We start from the raw sequence: 26,977 nt of genomic DNA, 5'->3' as shown, positions 1-26,977 counted from the left end.
TTTCACATAATATGTCCTTCCATCATTCTCTCCTGCTCGTTTTCTGGCTCTTTTTAATAAAACTCACTCACCGACTGAGCTGTCTCTTTGATAGCGTGGCCTCCTGTAGATCTATCATTGTGGCAAACCCATTTAAATGTTAAACGACCTCCACGAGAAGGTTCATCTGTGCAAACGGCTTTTTCTGTCATTGGGTGGATTTGATAGAGTTAATGTAGCAAAGAATCAAACACCTTTTATAGCCACGAATGGAAACAGAAATGCAGAGGCTCACTGCAGTTTGTGCTTTCATCATTACACAGAAAATGTGTCCCTATCACAGCTGTATAGCTGGAATAATAGAAATGTTTTATGAAAGTGTTGTGTGAGTTAAAGGTTTGTATGTTGTGCTTGTGTAATGTTCCATGAAAAACAAAGACTTGTTTAAGGTCAATGTTAAGTCAAGCCAAGTTGTTTTACCGCAGAGACGTCCAAAAAATAGACTCTGAAGTCTGAAGAATTTCCCACAAAATTATATTTAAAAAAGTAAGTTATTGAAGCTCAGTTACTGTTTGCAAATGGATTTTTATCAGCCAAACATGTATTTGCATGTGAAGGGAAACCATGTAAGCTTTTCTGAGTACCCCTGCTTAAGTTGAATTTGCTCTCGTATTTGTTATCTTTGAAGCTTAAGAGAACTTAAAATCATGAATAACACAGGGTGGGAGTAAAACCAAATAAAAGTGGCAGAAAACAAATAAAATGGATGTTGTAAAAAAGTTTCAGCCAGTGAAAGCGTTTTCATTGCAATTATAAGCAGAGAATGGCTAACATTTTTCACCAGTTCTTTTTTTTTTTTTTCTTTCTCTCCAAGGTCGGGGAGCTTCCTATCGGGTCTGGACAGTCAGTTATTCTTCCAGCAGGGAAAACTGTTTTCTGCAGAGCTGAGGACTTTATGTCGGCTTAACGCTGTTAAACCTACAATCCCCACAGGCAAACAGCAGTGTTTAAACTTAACACTCCTGACCCACAAAAACGCTCACTCTCATACACATATTGCATTCATCCATTTTCATTGACAGCTACATAAACAGATATTGACAGTCTGTGAGACTGACAAATCTACAGCTGCAGGAATTTAGATTAAATTACGAAAACATTAATACATTGCTTTGTTCAGTGTAACAAATATGCTACAACTTTTGTATTCATGTTTGTTATTCTCAGATTTTTAGATATTTTTAAATAAAACAATATTAAATTAATTAATACTCCTTCTGTTGGTCAAACCAATTAGACCTCCCTCTGAACTAAAAATTGTGTTAAATATTGCACCTTGATATTAGTAAATATGTAAGAGCAAAGCAAATGACAAAAGACAAGAGCTCATCAAGTTGTGCAAAGCTATAATATTTTAATATAAAACTTATTTTAAAATCAAGAACCACACCACAGAGTCAATCATTTAATATTTGTAAAGCACAAATTAAGCCAAACTTTGTACAAAATATACTTGAATACAGTATGCAAATTCACTGTTTTGGGAAAAGTTTCCTACAACAGCCTGTATGCTTTATTTTTAAACTCATATGGACAATTGAGTATTTTTAATAGATATTTAATATTCTGAGAAACACATTTAATTGTAGCTATTAGTTTGTGACGTTAGCTACAGCATTCTTAGTTATCCAGCAGGACTGTGACCTAGAACGCAATACCAGGTCAGAGGTCTAGGGGCCAAATAATATATGGAAAATGACCATGTTAGCATGGATATCATTTCTTCCTCATTTGGATATTTAGTTTGCAGGGAGGGAAAACATTCCACTGTCAAATGTCAACTGATGTATTTGAACATTCCGGAATACATACAAGACCCATTCATTAAATTAGGATATTACTGAAAAGTAACACCATCCCCAAATGAAGCACATTATATCGATTATTCAGACAGACTGATATTATATGACCTTTGTTTCTCTTAATCATGATAATAATCTACCAATTAAAACAACAAAATGTTATATTAGGCCAAAAAAATATACAAATGTGGGCTAATTTGTTGAATGAATCTCGACATTGTCTGTGTTGCAATGTCTTAAAAGTAAAATATTGCTGCAAAACTGTACAGAAACAGTAGTGAGATACAATTTGATTTGTTTTGAATTTTAAATTTTGTTTTCTTGGACTGGAAGGTATATTAGAAAATATAACAAACCACTTATTTCTAACATTTTGCAAATATGTTTGAGATGAAATAACATTATATCCAAGAACAAGGTATTATTGGAAAAATATCATATTCCATATGAGCTGAAACCATGACAGCTCTCCTGCTGAGCCATCACAGGTTTCAAACGTACACTTTAATCTGGACACTCTCTTTGTTTAGAGTATTTTTTTTCCCTTTAATTGTGTCCCACACTTGGTGATTACTGCCATACAGCTGCCCTTATGATATGGTGTTTTTCACTATCTTTTTTTTTTTTTACCTCAACAATCCATCAGTGGTTCTTTTCTTCTTTTTTTTTATCAGGTTTACAATTGTTCTCTTTTATATTCTCCTCAGCTTTTGTCCTTCGGGCTCTCTGTGTTGGCTGTATTCTTCAATTACCTCTTGTAAAATGCAGAACTTTTATTGATATTGCTGAGCTGAAAGAGGGAGAAATTGGTGCATAAAAGCAGACAGTCCAAATGGCTTTTCTCTTTTTCTTTAGACTTGTTTTTCTTCTGACCATTTTTTAGTCATAGAGAAATTTAGCTGAAAAGCACCCTGTGCTTCTTTCTCGAAAATGGAAAAGCTTTTAGTTCAGCTTTTGGAGACTATTCACGTCCAAGAAGACGAACTCTGTCACCCAGTTTTCAGCCATCTCCTCACATCATTAATGCATCTCACCTGATCTGCAGGATCTTTTTCTTCTTTTTTTCCTCTAGAAAGACGAGTTGTCTCGTTTGCGTGGCGTGGTTTTAGAGAACGGGAAGGAGCAGCTGATGTTTGAGGTTCCCCTCAATGACACTGGCTCGGCGGGACTTGGCGTCAGCCTGAAGGGAAACAAGTCCAGGGAGACGGGAGAGGATCTGGGAATTTTCATCAAATCCATCATTCATGGAGGAGCTGCATACAAGGTAACTATCGGTTAATCAAAAATACAATTTAAAGCCATTTATTATCTTTCGGTTTAAGATGTCTTGCAACAGTGTTGTTTGTTTGATTGTACACCGTTGAGATTTTCTCATTCTGTCGCATATCAACTACAAACCTCAACTTATTTTTGGTATTTTGTGAGCAACCAGAAATAAAATAATACATGCTTTTCAAAAATCCAAATAGAATTGGGTGCAGAGTTACTATCCATTTTATTAAATGTTATCCACAGTTCACTTGTAGGCGTGTAAGAAACCTTAGAGGAACAGCAACATGAAACACAAGGAACACAGTGGGCGGTTTAGGGGAACAGCTGTGGAGAGATTTGAAAGCGCGATTAGGTTATAAAATAATGTTCCAAGCTTTGAACACAACTACTCTAGATTGGTAAATCTATCATTTGAAAATGAAAAGAGTAACACAGCAGCAAACCTTCAAAGACATGGCCATCCAGCCAAACTACAAGTGGCTACAGCTCAAGGAAGAGAGGATGATGTTTGGCCTTTGTGCATGAGTGACAAATTCCTGAAAGAAAGCTGTCCTCTCATATTTGAGGTTCAGTATTTGCAAATTTTTCTGAGAAACATGGCTTTAGATTATTCTCAGACAAAAATTATTTTGCAGAGAATATCTGAAATATTGTAAAGATTAAAAAAAAATGCAACTTGGGAAGCTGAAATACTTAAACTCAATGGTACTTGAGACACTATTGGATGGCGATTATGAAGTAAGCAATTCAGGTGCACCATTTTTGTTGGCACTGATTGGCTGAACCCCCTAAGAGTAGAGATAAGAAAGATATGATCATTTGTCCCAAAGCGATTTTCACTGCGCATAATAATGCAAATTAAAGCATACTTAATATGCAAAGTAATTTCTCTGAATATGTCCCAGTCAAAGTCAAGAGCTGCATTAAATTGTGGATTCATGATATCGCTTCAAAGTTGCTCTTTTTCTAGTGTGACTAAACTTCAGCCCTTTGAAAAACCCGTAGCTATATTTTTAAGTTCTTATAGAAAGTAGTGACTTTGTGAAATTGGTTACAAAGGAACTTGTATGAAAAAGGGAAAATTTGTATCATTTTCCTTCCTCTGCATATTTATCAATAGCTTTATGTTGCTTTCTGAAATAAAATCCGATTCAATTCACTTAAGTTTGTGGTTGTAATGTAAAAAAGATGTGAAAACCTTCAAGGTTAGACACTTTACCTAAATACTTAACTAACTCAGTCCGTTAGATGTGGTTCGTCTCTTACTGCCTCACTTGCATTCAGGCGCACTTCATGGCTTAAAGGATCAAAGCGTAACATCATGGAGATAAAAAGCAGAAAATAAACGTTTGACTACCAGATGGTCTCAATGGGTCACTTCAAATGTTTCTTCTTCCCTGTGGCTTTCTGCTTCTTTTCTGTTCACCTCTGACCTTTTCCTCATCAGGAAGCAGGTGATGCTTCTTAACAGCTGAGACAAACAGGCAAGCAAATTTATACACGTTAAACTACTCTGACTGCAGCTGTTTGGGCTACAGACCTTATAACTTAAATAGAAAGCATTAGGAATAATCGTTAAGAGACATCCAACAGTGGGAGTCACTGTGGTGAAGGCTGAGTTGTGTCATTTAGTCATGGGAGTATGAGAATACTGTGCCATATGATCTTTTGATGTTTTGGTCTTTGGGGTGTGTATTTTCATGTTTTTCTGAGTATTGATATGTCTGAAATAAAATGGTGCGCGTTTACAGGACGGGCGGCTGCATATCAATGATCAGCTCATCGCCGTAAATGGAGAGTCACTGCTGGGACGCTCCAACCATGCAGCCATGGAGACACTCCGACGATCGATGTCGCAGGAAGGAAACGTTAGAGGGATGATTCAGTTGGTGGTGCTGAGGAATTTAAAGGTACATTGCTACTTAATTTAACTAACTTCAAAGCAAAAAAAAAAAAAAAAAAAAAACATTGGTTAAGATGCTTCAGAATCTACTCTACTTTACTTTAACAGTTAGCTAAAAATGATTGGAAAACAGGCCTCAAAAAAGACCTGTTTTCTTGTTTTTTCCATAACATGGGAAGAGCGTGGAAACTCCACGATAAAACTAGCACAAGACAACAGTGATAGCAACTGCACCAGCATGCAGGCTTTGATTAGAATCCAGCGGAACTAGAATGACATGGAAATGTGGAAAAAATAAATTTTTCAAGCAGGATTTAAAAGACTATACTGTCTCTGCAGAACAGATTTCAAGGGACAGGTTGTACCTGAACAGACTGATGCTCTGAAGCTGATGGGTGTTATCCATACGAGCGTTCCACTTTTTAACCAATCGAAAAATGAGACAAGGGCTTTGTTGTTTCTATTACCATCATTTTTTTTATCTGAAATTTTTTTTTTTTTCATCCAAACTCAGTGATTACTGCAAGTCTATCTGTAAATTAATGCTTGCGCTCATTCAGATTGGACCGTGAGGTGTGTTCCTTGGTTTCCAGGATGCTGTTTTGTGCCTTTACAGAATAGCTGTTTTTTATACAGAGACCTAATTAGTCAGGCGAGCTGGAGGAACAGAAATGCATGTCACCCTTTTCAGATTTTAGTTGTAAAACATTTTCAACCATTTATAATTCAGTTTGCACATCACAATTATGTACTTGATTGTATTGTTCTATCACATAAAGTTCCAATAAATGTTACATGTTAGATGTCGCTGAAGTTTGTAGTTGCAATGTGAAAAATATGTGCAAAGGCTCAGAAGATTCGACATGTGGTCTTTTCTATTCCTTGGCGGGCTCTTAGAGGTTTTTTTTTTTTTCTGAAGTCAGTTTAATATGCCGTTTCTGCACAAGCCTTTCAGCCTTGCTATCCATTCTTCTGATTCTTGCCCCCAGCCTTTCTGCTCTGCTTTCTGTTGCTACCAGAATCAGCAGCAAAAAGAGCATTTACACGTCAGCCTTTCAAATTTCGTGTTTGAGTTCTTCGTTATATGAGTGTTCTTGACTCAGATATGTCTCTTTGTGAGTCGAAAGAAAAAAAAAAGCTTTTAATCTCATCGTCTTTTCAGTTGATGCCATTTTACAAGGCCACACAGTCTGTTTGCACAAGCCTCCTGCTCATATTCAGCCAGGTGAATAGGCCCTCGCAGGACTGGCTGGAAAAATACTAAATGCAGAGTTTGCATTGTGTCCTCCCCCCAAATACGCAATTAGAATTAATAAGAGGGACTGTAGAGTTAGCTCTGTCTGCTATTGATACAATTTAAATGAACAGAGTTTTGCAACCTAACAGGTATCATAGTAAAGTAGCAAAGGTAAAAATGATCCCTTTCCAGCTTTTTACAATGTTGTGAAAAGTGTGTTTCAGCTAAATGTTATAAACTGATGGCTAAATATTCTAAATTCAGATATGTTCCTACAACCCCACTAGTAATAATTGGTTAAATTTTCTCTGCAAACTTCAGCAGGCCTGTCATGATAATAAATTTTGCTGGATGATAAATTGTCCCAGGAGTTATTGTGATAAACGGTACTCTTGTTTTAAGACCATTTTAAGTATTATAATGGAAATGGCATAATTTTGCAAATACACCTTCTCAAAGATCAATAAACTTTAATTTCTAACAAACTTTAATTTCCTGGTATTGGAAAACATTTCAGATGTCCTAAATAGATTAACAAAACACCCAAAACAACAAATAAAATTTATTTCACAAACGTGGATATTTGAGATCAATTCAGTAGACTTCTGTCATCCGGTCTTTAATTGAAAGAGAGAGACGAGGTAAACAAACAATCATGCAAATGGAAATTATTGAGCTTGTTTTAATTTGTGATGCAATTAATTGATTTATTTCTTATGGTGACAGGATTAAACTTGATCACACTTTTCAGTTGTCAACAAGCTTTCCTCATATCTCTGGCTGGCTATTTAACTCTGCTTCTTGTCAGGAATGGAGCTCTCACTTATTTCAGTTTGTTTCTTGAAATTAATCTAACTTTGCACAGTTAATGCTTGTTCAACAACATTCTGTTGGGGATTTTGGAATGGTCTTTCCAGAATATTAAAAGTTATCTGGCATTATCCCTTCAAAATCAAGTTGTAATGTGTTGCTTGGGATGACTGTCTTGTAGAAGCACTCTATTGGATTCATGTTCCAGTCATCTATTGGCTTATTTGAGATTAAGAAGATAAAAAAAAAAAAAAAAACTTGGATGTGCTTTGTCCACTTAGTGAAATGCACCAGAACTGCAGCAAGACAGCACGATTCTGCTGGCACCATATGCATCTTTTTTCCCATATTGCTTAGTCTTTATCTCACCTGACTTTAAGATATTTCTATGGTAAACTGTGACATTTCCATATGTTTAGCTGCATCACAGATGCTACTTTATTGGGTAGCATCTGTGATGCAGATGCAGCTCTCCAAAAATGGGAATGTAGAACTATGTCGATATCCAGCACCCTTCTCCCTAACGGGGCCGGGAGGTGCTGGTGCCCATCTCCAGCTGTGTTCTGGGTGAGAGGCGGGAGACACCCTGCACAGGTCGCTAGTCTGTCGCAGACTATGTCGATATCTCTGAAATATATTGCATTAACTAACCTTTTATGATTAGGTACATTATTTATTTAGATTCTGGCCTGTTTTGAAGTGCAATTCTCCTAATTACTTTCAGTTCATTCATTATTTCTAGCATGATTTTGTTTTGACACTACAGGCCAAGTCAGCATCGTTATTTAATATAAACTTGGAAAGTATAATAATTGCATAAAGCTGTGAAATAATCTAATTTACTGCCACTTCTTTAGTCACATTCATGGGTTAATGAAGTAACAATAATAATAATAATAATAATAATAATAATAATAATAATAATAATAATAATAACCTGATGTAATTAAAGAATGTTTGCTAAAACTTTGACTTTTTTTTTTAACCCAGTGTATAATTTATGGACTTCTTGTGGTTGCTGTGAGACCATTTATCTCTTGAGAGAAATCTGATTCATCCAACGGGATGTCGACCAAACTGAAGAATGATGCGTCTTGGAGGGGCTGCTCAAGCGCTAGCCACTGGTGTTCAGTGCGAGGTCAAGAGTGGGATGACAAGGAGGATTTATTACACACACACACTGACACCGCTGCTATGTCTTCTTTGTTGTTTGAGATGAGAGCTCATCCAACACGGATGAGCACAAACACATTGTTTTACAAATTCAAAAAGACACACAGATGGATGCATATTAATGAGAATGAACATCAGTTTTTTTCTACACACACAGAAGACAAATAAATGCAAATTAAATCCCCAAAGAAATTGTCAGGAAAAAAAAAAAGAAAAACTTACGAAGAGTGTAATCCATTCTTTGTTTGAGCATTAGAGGGGCCCTCAGAGGGCTCTCCAAGCAGGGGAAAGGTGTCGGTGTGATGGTTAGTGCCACACAAACATTGAAAAGTGAAGCACTGCTGAAGATGCTTCCAACTCAACGGGGCGTGGGAAAAGAGTCCTCCACTGTCCTCTGGCTACTTTTAAAGTTTCCCAATCCTGCTGGGATAGACAATTATAAGAAGCTCTTCTCTATTCATCCAGTTAAAGATGCAACAATCAGAATTTTGTGGCCTATTTTCAAACTCCAGCATTTGTAAAACTTTACCCTGCGGATAAGGACTTTAGATTATTCTGATTTCTTTTTAATAACTAAAGACCTACGAACTGCCTTTAATTTATTTTTTTTTTTTGTCTTTCTGCCTTCATTTGTCTTTAATTGTGAAGGAGATGACATTGCGTGACTGTGTGAGAGAAACAATAGTAGTTTTACTATCATATTATATTAAGACAAAATGATTGGTGACTTCTAAACTTGCTTTGTATCTTATTTTAGAAATTAACATTGTTTGCATCGCTAACATTACTTAAACATTTCTCTCTGGAGCTTAGCCATAAGTTTGAAATTTCTTAAATTCAACCACCAGCTTTGCAGCAATATGTTCAGCCTGCATGGCATTTGATGAAAGTCTTGCTCTCTCTCGCTTTCTTGCAGCCTGAATTAAGAGCAGACATGGCACAGAAAATGGATTCTTTTAAATAGCTTATTTATGCCTCTGGCTTTATTTTGCATATCACTGATTCTAAAAATAGTTACCCTGAGTTTTTTTTTTTTTTCTTTTTTTACACAACATGAATTTAACAGACAATCTAAACATTACTCATGTACTATACACTTATTATTCCTTTGAACAATATTAAGCAATCTTAATTTGTTAACATTTATTTTATCAGGGGGAAAAAATACCCCATTTTTTATTTGCAGTCATCTGTGGTTATCTTTGTACATTATCTGTGTTTGTGAATATAAATGCTGTTGTGGAAATACTTAGTAATATTTATTATGCTTCCTTTTAGGATCAATATGAGGTGTCACCCAATCGCTCCTTTGACAGTTCGTCTGGTGTACCAGGACTTATCAGCCCATTCAAAAGTCAGACAGGCTTCGTCAGTCAAGCCCCAGACTCTGTCCACCATCCCACACAGGTGTCCAACCCCATCTATTCCTCCAGTGGTGAGTGTAGCTTTTTTCATATCTGTTCTTTCTCTACCACTCAACCCGCTTATAAACTAGCTTGAGGTTAATGCATTTGTATCTACATTTAGCACAGATAAAGGACAGAATTCATGCACAGTAACAAAAACCTTTTGAATATGTGAGAAAGACAAACTGTAAATAAACAATAAAAGAACTTTAGGAAAGGGAAGTTATTTCAGACTTTTGAGAGAAATCCCACAACAACTAAATGTAGGCATAACCTTATGTTGATCTTTCTTACTGTCCATTCTTACAAAGCATCCTTTAAAATATGTCTGTAGCTGGTTACCTCTATCTAAGTGACTGATTTGTTTTTTCAACATTTAAAGACCATTTTAAAGATCGCACACAAATAGGGTGGAATAGTAAAAGAAAATGTACAATTGCAGTGGTAGAGCAAGAAAGTGCTGTCCAGAGTAACTGAAGAGGATTTGGATGAAGCACTTTTTTTCTGTGACAAATTTCTTACGTTACATGCAGCACAACAAACAAACAGTTTCCCTTATTAGTATTTTTGGCAAACTGATCCAAATGCCACAAACATCAGCTTGTAATTTGAGTTTCATTGCGCAATCTTAGACTTGTTCACATAAAAATAATCAACAATCATTTAAATGATTTTTCCACACAACTTCCAGCTACAAAAGCTCATCATCAACTGTAAATAAATTATAAAAACGTGCGCACAGTTCTTGCATAAACCGTTTGGAAGTTTTGGCTTGACTTGTCTAAAATGGTTCTTGATTGTCAAAATTAACTGCTGCTGGGCAAAACGTTGAAAATTACTTTTTGGTATCAGAAGCAGTTCTTTAAGTGATTTGATGAGTTTTTATTCTTTTCTCCTTCTAAAACCTTTTGGGCTAAAGTCGGCTTCTTAAACTGCATTTGAAGGCAGCATTAATTCCAAAATGAAAACACATCAGCCCGTTTTTGTTTGGTAATTATAGCCTCACCACAGGTTTAATTACAGTAATCTACACTGAGCATTGTTCTCCCGTAATAAAGTCATCAGCGTCTGTGGGAGAAATATGACTGTACACATACCTAAATGATTCTACTTCTACTCTTCTACATTTAAAACCACTGGAGAAGCCCTGTGTAGATTTTTACTAATTGTCTGTTTCCGATGCATAGCCACAGTGTAGATACACTCAAATATAACCTGGAAGTTGTCTTCCGATTTCCTCTGAGGAAGGTATATTAACCACTCATGACAATACATCACTAACATTAAAACCTAACTTTAAAGAATAACACGTAAGCTCACCTGCTGCAACATATATGTAGTCTAGACACAACACAAAGTCTTGTAAAGAATAAATCCTACAACAAAAGTTGGAGTTGGACAACTTATCATGGTTAATTCTGGTGATGTAACTACTGGGCAGAAAATCACTACTCAGAAATAAGCCTTGGAGTAGAGTGGTTAGCCTATCCAGCTGATGAGGCTTAAAGGTAATACATCTAAATACCATCTGCATCAAAGTGATAAGAAATGGTTTTAATAGATTAAATGATGCCAGCTAAAGGGAACATATAGTAAGCTACTTGTAATGGACCCACAACAGATCCTTGTGGAATCCCACTTGTTCAACTTGTTTGCCATAATAGAGAAATGGCTACAATGTTTTCAAAATGGATAGTTTTGAAAATGATAGTTTTGAAATTGGCCAGTAATTAGCAACAAATCTGCCATCAAGATTGGGTTTCTTTAAAAGAGGCATAACTTTGAATGTTTAAAATAATATAGACAAAACTGTGCCTTAGTGAGCTGTTAAAGATCAACAACAGTGAAGAATTCATGTTTGTAATATCTCTAAGGAGCATGATGAGGGTTTCATTTTGCCAATAGATGCAGCCAAGTCATTAAGTGTAATTGTGCAAAAAAAAAAAAAGGAAATGACTCCAAGCACTGATAATCATCAGCATAAGGAAGAGAACTCAGGCAGATTTTAGATTTTAAGTCCATTACCTTATTCACAAAATAATTCAGAAATGTGTTGTTGGTGGTGTCAAATAATACCGAAGCGTCCTTCCCACTGTAATTTATGAGATTACGGAAATAAGAGTAAAGAAGCTCTTTGAAGAACTCACAATGGACATCTGAACCCTCGGACCTCCACAGGCTTTCTGCTTTTTAACAGGAACGCAAAAGGCCTTGAATTGATTGTTTTACCACAGTGAGGAAGAAATAACAGAGCCGTGATTAGTTTTATAAGGAGCAAGCCCATGCATGGCTTTCCAAGGCAGTGTTCCTTAAAATAATTAATGAGGACATTAATAGTATCATCAAAGATATGTAAAACTGAAAAAAGAAGCACAAACTTAAAATAAAAAAGACTTGGTAACTTTCAACATTAAAAGAGAGTAAGGAGGACAACTTAATTTATGTGCAAATTATGAAGACCTGAGTTTAGCTTGCTACCACATGGTGGGCTGATATTGTGAGGGAGGAAAAGTTTTATTTAAAATGAAGCAACGGATGGAATCATGGGGTTAGCAAGTTTCCAAAGCAACTAGATACCATTTGAAAGCCAAGTGGTTGATTTTAGAGTCGTGGCAGGAAAAGAAAGCTTTTTTGTCTTCCCAAGATTAACGTAAATGTCTGGAGTTTGCGAAAAACAACTGGAATTTCGGCTGAAACCATGTGCTTGTTAAAAATGCCAAAATAACATGGAGTTTTGTTTATCGACAGGCATTCCAAGTGGGTCTGGTGTCATAATGTTGATTTTCAAGCAATTTTGCTTTTCTGATTTCTTTTTTGCTTTTTTTTCAGAATGATGGAAAAAAAGCCTGATTAAAGTTCTGTGAATTATGAGAACAAGTCTCATGACTCAGAGTTCAGATTTTAATCTCAGACTTTTAGATTTTTTTCAGTATTTTTCTCTCAGAATTTTGAGATTAAAAAAAGAAAAAAAGTCTGAAAAAATGTCTCAATTTTGTATTTTTCCAATGGCTGTAGACAAATCTGATGAACAAAGTAAATTTTCTAACTTCTCAATGTCCTTTCTGTCATATTCTTCCACTGTAGCTGCTTCTTCGCCTGTGTTATTTGTGTGTAATAATCGTGTGTAACTATTTTTTGTGTGTTCCTGTATTTCTCATGTTGTGGTGGATATAAATTCGTTTGCCACAGTAAGTTAACAGAACAGATTCCCACAATATTAGATTTGTTAGCTTTTTTTTTTTTTTTTAGAACAGTTGGTTAGGGTTTAGTGAGCGCTGGTTGTGGTAAGTCTTTAGGATATAAATGTAAATTATTGTTCCATCGCTTGTGCGCTCGTCATTGTTCTCTCTGCTTATTTGTTTGAAAGTGTGCCTTTTTGGTCCTGCATGATATCTCTGCTTGTTTTGAGTCGTGTTATTCTCTGTTGTGTGTGGGTGTGTGCATGTGGATGTGTTGGTTCAGGGATTTTTTTGCCCAGTATCAGACAGTGTTGGTTTTATTTGTCTGTGTGTTTACACTGAATCCGGCAAACAGCTCTGACCTTGAATACACTTCGCTGTTCAAACTCGCCTCAGCTATAGTGTCATTTGGATGAACATGGTGGTACGTGTTTGCATTTCTAAGCCTGTGTTTGTGTACAGTAGGCACATATCTTAGGCTCTCTGAGTTATTTTGCTTGCTTGGTTGTTTATCTTTGTGCATTAGTGTGTGTTTGTGCCTGCCAGTGTTTTACTCTACTAATGAACTGTTTCATACTCTGAATTCATTTCATTTGGCACTAAGGTCCAAATTAAAATTGTATTTAGTTATTTTTCCAAGAAGAATAAATTGAAAATAAAGAATCACTACATATGTATTTATGCAGATGTGTTATTTATGCATGTATGCTGTAGATTTCAATAATTATTTAATTCACTGCATTTTATTACATCTGTTACTAGGATCCTTTGCCTTAACTTTTTTCACCTTGTTTTTTTTTTCTGTTTTTATTGTTTTCCCTTAGAGAGGTACAAGCTTGAATACGTTCAACTGTTGTTCTCATTGTTTGTAATTTCTCTGTTAAATCGTGTAACTTGCATTAGAGTAGAAATGCGTAGCAATAAAAATAAAAAATTTCAGTGGAAAATTCAGGTATACCAGAAACAAAACAACATGTAGATTTACACACATAAAATAACTTTATTTTTTATTTGTTTGGACTGTGGAGTAGACTTTTAAAACACTGGTCTTTACTTGCAAAATAAAAAAAATAAAAAAAGACAAAACAAAAAAAACATTTATGTCTTGTTAAAATGTGCGAGTGACTGAGAGATAATGTGTTATGGTCTAATAGAATCAAACTTTGAATATAGGGTTACTTGCCTTCAGATGTGTAAGGGGCCTTTATCAATGTGAGCAAAGTCATGAACAGTCCCAAGTACAAGTCAATTTTGGACTAAAACATTAAGGTATCTGAAGATGAAGACTTCTTTTATTTTTCTTTAGCATCTCATGAGCATACATCCAAAATCCCCTGAAAAATATGTGCATAAAATGAAGATAAGATGACTGCTTCCAACAGGTATATTTGTTTTTCAGTGGAATTGGGTGTGATTTATTTAATTGTTTGTGGAGAAGGTCTTTGAAATGATTTCATCGTAAAAAGCTGGCATTTCAACACAAGTGTGTACACTTAACCCCCTGTTAAGTTCAAACTGGATTATGGATAAAAGCAGACATTTATACATGTTTGTTCAAGCTAAACTAAATCTGATGGTGACCAACACGACCTCACATTCAAATCCAAAAAAGCCACATTGTTTTTTCATGGTTTGCAAAACAGACTAGCTGCAGACAAACACAGCTGACAGAAAGGAATAGTTGAGTGTAGAAGAAGACAATTTGTCTATCTGCTGTTGGGGAAAACTGTTATTGATCTATCATCCACAACAAATGCCTTTTCTCTTGAAATAGCGGGAGTCAGTGAAAACAGATTTCTGCGTGTGTGAGGTGAAATAAAAAATGTGTTTTTGACAGTTTGGCTGATTAAGGTGCTCACAGTGAAGAGGAGAAGGAAGGGAGTTCAGGGGGGGAGAGAATAAAAAGCTGAAAACTGAGAGGGAGATAAAATGATTTATGGGAGATCTGAGAGGAGAGATAAATGGCAGCCAAAATATCAGATTGCAAGAAAAGGAGCTGGAGAAAAATAAAGCAGGTGATTAGTGTGGAAAGAGGGAGGAAGGGATGGAGATGAAGGCGGCGTGATATCTTCAGACGTGCCTGTCTTCCCCTGCAGTTCCAAACGTCTCTGCTTTCAGACGCACGTGTGCAGATGCAAGCAGATAAAGGGCATTCAGCGAAGTGATGTGCAGTAATTCTAGCTTGTGTTGTGCAGCAGCAATGCACTCCGAGAAGTGATGACTGTATGTAAATGGCACGGGAGAGGATTTTGTGTCTGTGTATCAAGTTGTCATAAGCCCAGACAAAGCCATATCAGTGTGAAACATCTGCTCCATCTTCAGCTGCCTTTTCATCATCTCTCTTTTTTTCTTTTACTTGGCTTCGCTCATCTGTACATGTTTTTTTTTTTTTTTTACTTTCGTCTCTTAACTTTTCTGAGAAATAAGTACTGGCAGATTTTGAAAACATTGCTCAAACCGGAACAAAGTGTAGGCAATTTAAAGTCTTATAGTCCATAAGCTTCAAATGTGGCTCAAAAAACCCCGTTTTCCCAAATGATGGAAGCAGCTGGAGGTTTACCCATAAATTATGACGAGGATAACCGATAACCTTCCGGCTCGGCTCTGTTTATGTCTTCCATTAGATCCATAATGGAAGTTTTTTTTCAGCCTTTCTTAAAATCCATCTCATGTAAGTCTTTTTGGAACAATGGACTCAAACCAGCACCTTACCGCTGTGCTGCAAGTCTATTTTCACCCACCTTTCACTCATGTTCTATTGAGCAGCAGTAGCTCCACTTAGGAGGCTTTCAGACGCAGTATTGAGCTCCAGGTTGCCGACGTTTTGGAAGCACTCCGAGCCTAGAATGCGGGAAAATAGATTTTAAGCCCAACAGTAGTGCTCTTGTAGTGTTTACGGGGTCTGGTGCGTAAGTACAGCACAGGCTATTATGTTGGCAGATGGATTGATTAAAGCAGGTGTTCAGATCAGATATTTGAGAGACAAAAAAGCTGCAACGGGTGGACCGTCTCTCTAGTGTTCAAAAAATATTTCTTGGAAAAGATGTTAAAACATTCTAATTTATTTATTGTTGTATCAGAATAATTTCACATGTGAAATATTCCTTAATATCTAAGATTTAATTAGATTTTTCTGATTTAATCAGGTAAAATAATTCACTGGTACCACAATAACTGGTACTTTGATCTTAAAATATGTTAAAAAATTGGAGCATACAGAAATCGGGCTCTTCAACTGTCTTTCTTATCACAGTTCCCCCATTTTGGAGGCCATCATTTCATTTTTTCATAGGGTAACATGAGGGATAAACATTTATGATTTTTATAAAAATTTACGTTTGTGCATTGAGTCCAATTCAAATCTGTGTGGACCGAAGTGGAGGGAAGTACACCTCAGTATGTTGGAGTCTTTATAGTCATGCTTTTCGACTGTGGGAGGAAGAAACCCCAACATTTCTTTTCCTTTTTCAAGCTCAGTGATTATAAAAAAAAAAAATGTAAAGATACAGTTTTTTTTTTTTTTTTTAACTCAAGTCTGATATTGAGCTGTGGACATCTGGGTTTCCTCCACAAACAGAACATCAGACTTCAATTAATAAATGCCAGAGGAAAACTAAACAGTTTCTTTTTTTGTTTTGTTTTTGGTCTATTTAGGATTTTTTGTGACACTAGTTGTCTTTATTCATAGTGATTTAAATAGGAAATGGCAAACAGAAAAGGGAGAAAGACATGCAGAGTAGTTCCTGAGGTCAGGAGATGATTGCTGGATAGCTGATGGCCTCCTTACATGGTGGTCCAGCTTTTTTTCTCGCCATGCACCACTACAATTTGGAATATTTTTACTTAAAACACTCACTTCAACCTTTGACATTTTGGACGCCGTCATCCATGTTATGTTTGTGTTTCTACTGCAGTGAGAGTCAAAACAACAGACTCAATATCTGATTGGCATGTAAACTGTGTTCATGACAACCAATAAGTATTACAAACTTAAAAATAGTACTAATTTACACAATTTTATTGTAATAATGATAAACTGTCAACATATTTTCAAAATAGAAAACTGTGCATCACTTTTTTTTAATTTGAGATGACATCAGTGCAAATGCATACAACCCTAAAAGCAAAAGACTGCAGCCGCCTTTAAAATAAAAACCCATTTGCATAAAGTTTAAAACAACTTCACTCATTCATTTATTGTGAGAAAGAGGTCAGGTCACAAAACTATTTCTCTCTGTTTTTATGTCCTTCTCTCTGTTTTCCAGTCATACTAGGAAGGCTGTAAATGATGTTAAAAGAAAATAATACTGTCTGGTTAGAACACCAGGCTAGTTGTTTGACCAGATAGTTGTTGATGGTGTCATATTAGTGACAGTTTGCCAACTTTTCTATGAAATGCACAGTAAAAACGGCAAATTTTCTTAAAATTCCATTATTGATTTGTAAAAGCAATACAAATGGTAAAACATTCAGGTGAATACTTTTCATAGGCTCTGTATTTTACACCAGACGTACCTGGTGTAAAATTCACCAGGTAGGTTTTTTTAGTCTGTTGCTAAAAACATAATTTTAGTGACTTTGATCAAATTACACAACTGCAGTTAAAGTCCCTGTAGCATTTTAAAAAATCCACACATTTTATTTCTATTGTAAGGAAGAAAGATGTTTTTTTCTGACATGCCTCCAAAAACAACCAGCTGGGGTGTAGCACCATCTAATTTTCGTTGTGGAGACTTGGTGACCCCTGAACGACACATTCTGCTGCAGGTTTTTTTGGGGGATATTTTACCGCCCTCATTATCTGCCTTAATGTGCACAATGGCAAGATAAACATGGGTGGTTCATCCTGCTCAGTGACCAGTGGATAAGAGAAATTGGTGTTTGTGTCACATCATATTGATACCCACAGAACAAAATGTCATGGGATGGGTTTGTTTTCTTTCTCGTTGAATAGTCCACGATTCATAATTCATTTTATATATATTTTTTTTATGTCCTTGACTTGTCTAGTCACTTCCCTTGGGTGCATTTTTTCAAAGCAAATCACCAAAAATACACTCTCAGTTAAATGTGAAGATATAAATATTTATCCCAGCTGTGACACAGCAGAGCATTAGCTTCATTCATTCTCTCTGTGGAAATATAATTTATTATCATAAACATCAGCGTAATCTGATTCCAAACGTAGGAAAAATTTGTTTTGGTTGGCTTTATTATATTAATCCAGGTTATCTTATTTTGTTTTCTGCTTTTCAGTGACCAATGGGAGTTATTTTCACATGGACGAGGAGGAAGATGAGGCAGTGCTGTACGGGCAAGATGTGGAGATCAGCAGCTCTAATCAGCCCTTCTTCTTACAGGAAAGGTGTGCTTGAGCTTTTTTACCAGAGTTCTCATACAAAAAAGCTTTTCTCTGTCTGATAATTAAACTCAAGCAAGGACTACTGTCTTTACTAATCACTTTTTATCAGCTTCCTGTTCTCTGCATGGAAGAAAGTCACATTTATTGTCTCGATTCAATCATAATTCATGTGAAGATGAACATATTTTTTGATTGGTTGAATTTAAGGTCACCGGGAATATGTTAAATTTCAGAATCTGAGTTCAGAGTTCATTTATTGTGTTTTTATTTATTCAAAAAAAATATGGGAAACCACCTTCATCATGCCAATGGAAAACAACTTGGAAAAATATTACAATCACAAACTGTGGAAAAGAAAAAGTATTGGATAAAAACAATGGGTGACATATAATTAATTGCTATTGAATCGTGTATATATATGTTTTTTTGTTTTTTTTTTCTAACCACCTTCTCATTCATCTTTTGCAGTGAAAGCTCTAAGGCCCAGCCTCAGTCTCCCACCCAGAACCAGTTCCAGCACATCAAAGCCTCTAAAAGCATGGACCTGGGTACGACTCAAAACCAGCATCACACTGGTGGGGTGATTTTCTTGTTTATCTGTTCTGCATGATGGCCGCATGCATCTCATCTTCGTCTGGAAAGATTCCCTGCTGATGCATGGCTGCTGCATTGGCAGCACAAACTGCATGCAGACTGACATCAATGCAAGCTTGGATACATACATTTTGAATCTGTTGAATCCACTTCTTATATAATGTGTGATGGGTTTTTTTGCGTTTGTTGTATTACTAACACACTCACATTATTGTCAAAATCTCTAACAGAAAGATAACACTGTCAATGGTTTGATAATTGATAGGATTTGTATGTTTTCATTTTTTTCTCCGTTCCTAGTCAATTTTTAGTCAAAGCTCATATTTGGTGTAAAATTAAAAGAGAATGTCAGGATGGGTCTTTTATTTCTGAACCAAATGTCAGAACAGGAACTTTAAACCACCGTAATGACGCTTTTGCTGACATCTCTGTCACCTGTTGCTCCCTGATTGCTGATGTTCTTGTGCAAGTGCTGAGTGACATTTCAGTTATTGTTAAAAAGTCAGCTCAGAAATGAGCATGTGCACACTTACGTCTATTCCTTTGCATACATCAGCGCAACATGACAGCGGTCGCAGCAGTGCAACAAAAGTGTTTTGTTTCAAATGTCACTTTGCTCAGTCCTCCTCCTCGACTTCGCTCAGCTGCCAGATGTGAGCGAGTGTCTGCATGTGGATTCGAACAAAAGAGAGAAAGAAATTCATGTGAACTACACAAACATTCATTTCTACACAAATACCATGCTGATGATACGTTTTCAGGGCTTTGCTTAAATTCTTTTGTTGTTTTACACTTTTAGATGCAGATTTACTATGAGTCAGTTTTAGTGTAAATTGGTATTGCTGTCTAGTCACAACTCTAAATTTAGTCAAATTAAGTAGACAAGGAGAGAAGGAGATTTAGCACTTTTCAACCAAGCTGTTTGTAAAGTGAAGTTGTTTGATTTCTCACATGTTGCATATTCCTTTTCTCCAAAGTAAGGTTGCTGCAATTAAATCATCCTTACTTTCAAGGGTTTATTTAAATTATTGCAATGATAATTCTGGACAATGGAGAGAAAAAATAAAAAGGCTAGAACTGTGTATTTAAAGGCACACGGGCATCTTCTTATAATGACTCCAAAATGGACTATAAAACTATCCTCTCTACTCTTAAACACAGTTAACTTTAGCTTCAATCAGAAAATATCTCATTGTATGCACAAGTGCCTTTTCATCAGCATATGCAAATGAGATAAGATTTGCCTCATTAGCACTTCAGTCTTTTCAAATTAAAAAAGTTGACTATCGGAACTGTAAAATATCGGTTACACAGATGCACACAGATGCCACCATAATTAAATAATATTTCTTTCTTGATGTACGAGTTGAATGCCTTAAAGAGTCTAAAAGTTAATTCTGTGCAGAACATTTTAAACTTAATTCATTATCAGCGAGCTTAACTTGCTATGCTTTAATTAAAGTAATCATTCAAACTCAGCTGCTTTGGCTATTCCTATATCTAAGATAAAAAAAAAAGATAGTAAGTTGGTTTAGTTGGACTTAAGAATTAATTTATTGAAGATGATTACTTGCTACGTTCACCAGTGTGTAGTAATTAGAGGAGATATGGACATATGATCAGTAGATCTTAAGATCAAGATTCTTGCTTCTTTTTCAAGGATTTTAAATGACACCATAAATGAACGTTTCCAGACATGATCAGGTGATATTGCACATTGCAAAAAATATAATTAACATATGTAACACAAAGTGCCTTTTTTTGCATTCTGACAAATTAAGCAACACTAATTTACCAGGATGCGGTTAAGCAGAGATTTCATGCTTTTTCAGATGTTGTAAAACACTTTTAGATTTTTATGGGTCAGCTACATAATTTATTTTGTTTTTGTTGGTCTTTATTTTACAGCCAAACACAATAAAACTTTTAAAATTAGTTAAAATTTTTATTTCCTTTTGTTCCACTGCACCTGCTCGTACTTCGTCTTGTCAGCGATATTTCTTTTCTTTAATTGTATTATTTCTCCGTCCAAAAAAAAGCTCTAAATGACGCTAAAAAAAGATTTATATTGGTTTTAAAGGCCTGGTTTAGGTTTCTGTGGTTATTGTTGTGTGTATTGGTTCAGTTCTACTAGTCAGTGCCGGAAACGTGGGAGGAGCAACAATGTGATGGAGTTAGAGGGTAATTACCTTTTGGAAAGATGATCAAAGCAGCGACTATATCAGGAGCGCAGAGCCGGATGGAGAGTGACTGAAGAAAAATGAAAACATTGAAAAGAATGCCAAGAGGTTAAAGGTTAAAAAGGTCAGAAGGGGGATACATGGTTGGCAGCAACTTAAAAATGAGGGAGAGGAGGCAGGATGAATGTAAAATGAAGCAGAGGCTGACGGGAGGACAGAAAAGTGTTTCAGTAGCAGTGAAGCCGTCTTAACATCACAGGAAAGAAGGGTAGCATGTCGGCCATCTTGTAAAATGAGACATGAAGAATAATTGTTAGGTAGGGAATGACGAACTAAGCACGAGTAACAGATGCTAAGAGAGAGAAAAATAAAATGTAGAAACAACATTAACTTAACATTAATATCAGTTTTCTGTGTGCGTTTTTTCTTTCAGTGGCCGATGAGAACAACATTAGATCCCTGGATGGAAGCACTTCTGGTGAGACATTTTATTTTAGTTCAACTGCAACTAAAAATAAATTATATTGTAATGCATTATACGTACAGACCTCGCAGCAGTTTAGTAAATCATTTCTGTATACCAACGTGTTCTATAGTCTGCCAAACTGTCCAACAAGTGAAGCTTGTCCACATTTGTCTCATGCATGCTATGAAGTAATGAAGTAATGTTCCAATTAGTAAATTGGACAAAAAATCCTTTGCAGTGATGAGAGATTGCTCATTTGCAGTATGATAGCGTAAATCAATTTCCCTTCCAGTGCTTATGTCAGATCTACAAATTCATATTTGCTTTTTCATTTGGTCTCTTCTGTCCCTGATAATTACTTGTTGCTGTAGACAAAGCAAATTACATGAGGGACACAAACTGTCATTCATATGGAAATGAAATTGAAGAATTGTTGTAGAAAGAGAGAATCCATTTCTCTGTGACATAGACAGACGCTTTTATGTATTGAAATGGATGAATTATGGAAGGACACACTCAACTCAAAGGAAAGCTCAGGTGCACACATGGTTGATGCTTCTTCAAGAGCTCTTGCTTTGGGAGCCTACAGACGTATATATTTTTAAAAGTTTCATCTCAAACTTTGCTCTTTGCCTTGAAGTCTCTTCTGTTTCATTTGTAGCTACTTGAATGTAAGAGCACTCTTCGCTGCACTCTATATGGGTCCCTCTTCCTGCATGCCACCTTTTTTTCTTGTCAATCAGCCTGTTTCCCGCATTCAGCTACGCCTCAGTTTTAGACATGGTGGTACACAATTTTATTATGGCCATACTCTTTCTGTAAGGCTGCCAGCATGTTAATGTAAGGAGCATGAAAGAAGAAAATGTAGAAAAAAAAAAATACCAACCTGAGTTTTATTTTATTACAGCACAAATACATAAAACATAAGACTTTTTGTTCCTCTCTGCAAAAAAGTTTCTTTCTTCTTATATTTTAGTTATTTGCCTGCCTTCAGAGCTTCAGAGCTTGCTAAGCTTATTTGCAGCTGCTAGATATATAGACAAAAGAACATCATGCAAAACTGAGCAGCACAGAAAATGTGCAGTCTTTCTGCATTAGCCTTTGATAACATACAGAAAATGTGTTTAAATTAGGTTTTATTATCTGTGTTTTATGATGTTAAATGGTGTAAAATGAAACTGTTTCTATTAATGATGTGTTTTATATTCTGATACCTGGAGAATAGGATTTTTTTCTCTCTTTGACAGCTTGTAATTAGGGTAAACCGTGTGACTAAGTTATGGAGCATGACCACATTTATTTATGTATTTATTTATTTTTGTCCTGAGGCAACCAGTGAGTTCTTAATTTTGGTCTGGTTTATTTTACTTTGGTGTGGACTACAGCTCATTTTTCCAACATTTGTATATGTTGGATAGATGGGAGAAAATATATCCCTTTCAAACAATTCTTCCACTGAATGTAAACAGATCTGATCAGTTTTGGCTGCAAATTAAATCACATTTATCAAGCCACAGTTACTAGATTAGCTGCTCTTCCTGAAAAGTCACAAAATATATGAAATTTGATTTTAGCATTTCCAAGTCCCAAGGATAAGAAAGGAACAAAAACATGTCTTTTCTCTGATGCTTCTCACTTCCGATTCTTTTTTTCTGGAAAACATCTGACATTCTTAAATTTATAGGATTTTGTGAAAAAAGTGGCCTTTATTTATTTGTAGCTGGACAGAAAATAGGGCAGACATGCAGTAAAAGATCAGTGACCGGGAATCAAACCCAGGACTCTTGCTGCTTCTGTAGCCTCTGAATGTTGCTCCTGCTGTACCACTGAGCTCTAGATGTTTCACTTGCTTCGTTAAATGTTCTGCAGCAAAATTTTTATAATCTTTAATTTGCTTTTTCTTCCTGAGTGGAGTTGTATGCAGTGGGTCTATAAAAGTCTATAATTCCTGTTCTTCATGAATCTTCTGCAAGTGACCATATGCTTCTTGGACATTTTTTTTTTTTCATTATTAATTTGGCTCATGTGGCAAAAATCTTGCAGGTAGCGCATGTTGTTGTCAAGGGTAGTCGTTCTTAGCAGTTTCATTTTATAGCCCAGACAATTTTTAAACATGATCAGAACCAATTCCTTCACTTTCTTTCACCAGTGGGGTTGAAAAGATCTTCCTTTGACCCATCACAGCATGCTCAATTCAATTAGGACTAAAACTGGTTATATTAGTTAAGGGGATCCCTCAAATACTAAACCCCAAACACTAAAAACAACATTGAAACAAAAACACCAGAAACGTGCTCTTACATAGACAAAAAGGTAAAATTATCTACATTGATATTTTAGTAGAAATAAGTCTGAACTAGTTATTTCACCAGCAAGATTTCAACCGAATTAGACATCTCCACAAACAGGTCAAGTTACATTATTTTTGCTGAAGCCAACTTTCTGTATGCAGGACCTGTTGCTTACGGAAGCGACATGTTTAACAGTTTGTGCCAGCAAACACGACACCGCTTTTTTCCCCTCCCAAAACTTTTTTTTTGCACAATCGTATTGTTTATGAGACAACCACATCCAGTAGCTCTGTGCTGGTCAGGCTGCTCTGGGGATGAGATAAAAGGCAATATAAGGTGGAATCCTGGAAAATATGCAATTGTGAGACAATGACTTCTGGGAATGCTGTTCTCTCTTCCAGCAATGGTTTTCTCTTTCCACACCTCAAGAGACCACCAGACATTCACACTTTTGCACTCACACACACACAACAATCATTATGTTTAACGATGGTAATGGAAAGTCTTCGTCATCCTGTGGAAAATATGAACTTTGGGAGATTTCACAATATAATTTACCAATGGCTAAGATTCAGATTGGTGGAAACTGGGAACTGTTTAAAATGTGTCTGCATTTGTGGAAGAGAGAACCCAGAAAGTTGCATTTTTAGAAACCAAAAGAATTCAGCAAATGTCTGGAAATGTTCATTTATGGATTTTTATCAAATATAATTAGTTACAATGAAATGGAGTCTAAACAAAGTGATTTTGTGGTCAGTTATTCCTCATGTCTTTGCGGCAGCAGGGAGAAATCAAGTCATCTTTGTAAACGGAAACATGAATAATTTTACGGCTAAAAAGAGAAGAGGTTCTTTTAGGTCTTTGAAATTCATTTTGGTTGTTTTTACTCTAGGACTTTCCTAGAGAAAACAGACAAACTGTCTGCTGGGTGAGTGTGTGACTGTGGCTCAGTGGGAAAAGTAGTCTCACAATCTGAAAGTTGTGGGTTTGATTCCATCTTTTTCCCATCATATGTGGATGAAGTCCATTTAACACGAATAAAAGGTTGGCATATTTAATTCTCCATACAATAAATAATTAAAACATAAAAGTTTAACCTTTTATTTGTTTGATGCGAAAAAGATGAAACATTTTTTGTTGATATTCAAATTTACTGATTGAGCACCTGAATTCAAATCAAAGAGGTAAAGATTGCATCATGTTGGAGTAATTTTACATCAAAATATTTACCATGATTGAACTGTTTTCACTTGAGATTTTATTTTGACATACTATTATAGCAACTTACCCAAGGTTGAAATCTTGGTTAGATGTACAGTCATTTGTATTTGATACAACAAATTAATAAAAAAAATAAATAAATAAATAAAAACTTAAGAATGTTATTTCAAGATAATGACAATCAAGTTCTTTTTATCGCAAGATAATCATATTAGTAACATGTTCTTGTGCGATATGAGTAACACTCACAAAATTTGGGCTCTTACTGAAAATCCACAGGCACATTTGTACAGCTTTTATTGCTGAGACCACAGCGATAAAAATCCCTATCGATCATCAGCTATTACAGTCAAATAAAGTCTCAAAATAACCTAAAATATCTGAAACTTGCAGCCTAGAAAAGTGTGTAATTTTGAAATGGAAATTGTGTAGGAACCATGTCTTTAATTCTTTCAACTAGAACATCACAAATCCTGCTAAGATGACATAAGTGAAACAAATGCAGCTGTGTTTCTTTTTCTGAGTGAGTAAGACATTCTGCAGCCCTCGGTGTTTGTACACCTTCAAATCAGTGTGTGAAAGATGTGTTCTTGTTAGACCAAATGGTTAGGAATGAATATCTGGCAGAATCACAAATACAAGGTTCATACATGGCCCTAAATTCACTGGAAAAATTGGTCATTTGTTTTTTTGTACTTTCCAAGTCTGGGTAAGTGTGGAAAAATAAACTGGAGTAGAAATCCATGTTCCCAATTATTATTTTTTCTTTCCATTGCTAAAAAGATTAAAATTTTAATTTACATATTTTTTTCATAAAATATAGACACCCCTGAAAAGTCTCAGTGCCACTACAATGAATGCCACATATGTCAAAAAGTGTTGCAAACTTTAAAACTTTACTTTCTTTCTGCCTGTTCATAAATTAATTTCTAAACCAGCATCATGTTTCATTGACGACAACTTGGACCCTGTGAGCAAGACTGGAAAATACTTCAGAAAATATTTTGATGATTTCCATACATTCTTTCAGACCAATAAAGCATTAATTTCAGATGGTTTTATAGAGGTTGATGATTCTTTTCTTAAATTTTGTCAGTGCAATAAAACATAATTCATTAATACTGTAACGGAAGGTAAACTTAAAGGATCATTGTACAACAGAGTAGTCATGTGTTGCGTCATTCCGTCCAGGACGCACTGCAGGGAAAATAAACATTTAATCATGAATGCCAATGCACTTTGTCATTTTGATAACAGGCTAAACTAGCTAATCTAACCACTTAAAGCTTCTTTTGTCTTCATTATCAATCTTACATAAGGTTTTTAATTTTTATAAATTTTTTTAACATGGCTCTTTCAGCATGTTGGGTTGCCCACCCCTGGCCTAGTGCAAGCAGTGAACAGCCCAAAAATTTGACTGAAAATTGAAATTATTGGACAATATTTAGTTTTGAAATGCACTCGTGTGTTTTCTCGTCCAACACACAGTCCCACTTGCTCAAATGTGTGTCTGTACTTGTGAGTAGACGCTAGCCAAGTTTTTGCAATGCTTTAAAGCAGCATTAAATGGATGCAGTGCTCGTCTGCTGTGGTTGTAGTGCTCTGTATTCTCAGTTTTTCCTTCCTCCGACAGCTCTATCTGTCTCTGCCTCGCTCTCATTCCCTCATTTCTTTGCCAGTGCCATTCAGGCTTAGCGTCTGGCAAACAGGCAGAGAAGCTTATAGGACGGACATCATCTCTCTGTGTGCATGTGTCAGGGGGTCCATGTGATGCTGAGGGACGCTGGTGCAGCCTATTGTCTGAATCTGTCCCCAGTGGATGTTTGACTTTGAAAAGCATCACACACTGATGAGGCGCTGCCAGATTTGTGTCTTTGGAGAGCTGCATTCGCTCCTAGTCCCGCTTCTGCTTCCTCCTTTTCTGCGATTGTGTCTTCATTTCTTTCCGCATCTCCGTCTTTCTCTGTTTTTTTTTTTTCTTTTGTTGTTTTTTTTTTTTCTGGTGTCGTCTTGGTTTGCATTGTTTCCAGGTCTCTCTGGCT

At 35.9% G+C, this 26,977-nt stretch overlaps 1 protein-coding gene across 4 annotated transcripts in view; it reads left to right on the top strand.

Moving 5' to 3' along the window:
• Positions 1-26,977, top strand: part of LOC129374401 (partitioning defective 3 homolog B-like) — a 196,678-nt gene that overhangs the window by 74,789 nt on the left and 94,912 nt on the right. For 3 of the 4 annotated variants that reach the window (XM_055052798.1, XM_055052801.1, XM_055052800.1), the window contains 6 exons: positions 2,914-3,105; positions 4,865-5,023; positions 9,515-9,671; positions 18,078-18,186; positions 18,652-18,758; positions 21,391-21,435. In XM_055052798.1, coding sequence (XP_054908773.1) covers positions 2,914-3,105; positions 4,865-5,023; positions 9,515-9,671; positions 18,078-18,186; positions 18,652-18,758; positions 21,391-21,435 — 769 coding nt within the window. The remainder of the gene's footprint in view (positions 1-2,913; positions 3,106-4,864; positions 5,024-9,514; positions 9,672-18,077; positions 18,187-18,651; positions 18,759-21,390; positions 21,436-26,977) is intronic. The other variant, XM_055052799.1, reaches the window with a different exon arrangement.

This window comes from Poeciliopsis prolifica, unplaced genomic scaffold, assembly GCF_027474105.1.
Source record: "Poeciliopsis prolifica strain line A6 unplaced genomic scaffold, Auburn_PproV2 SCAFFOLD036, whole genome shotgun sequence".
NCBI lineage: Eukaryota > Metazoa > Chordata > Actinopteri > Cyprinodontiformes > Poeciliidae > Poeciliopsis > Poeciliopsis prolifica.
The sequence above is the reverse complement of the archived record's forward strand: the minus strand, read 5'-3'. Positions and strand labels throughout refer to the sequence as shown.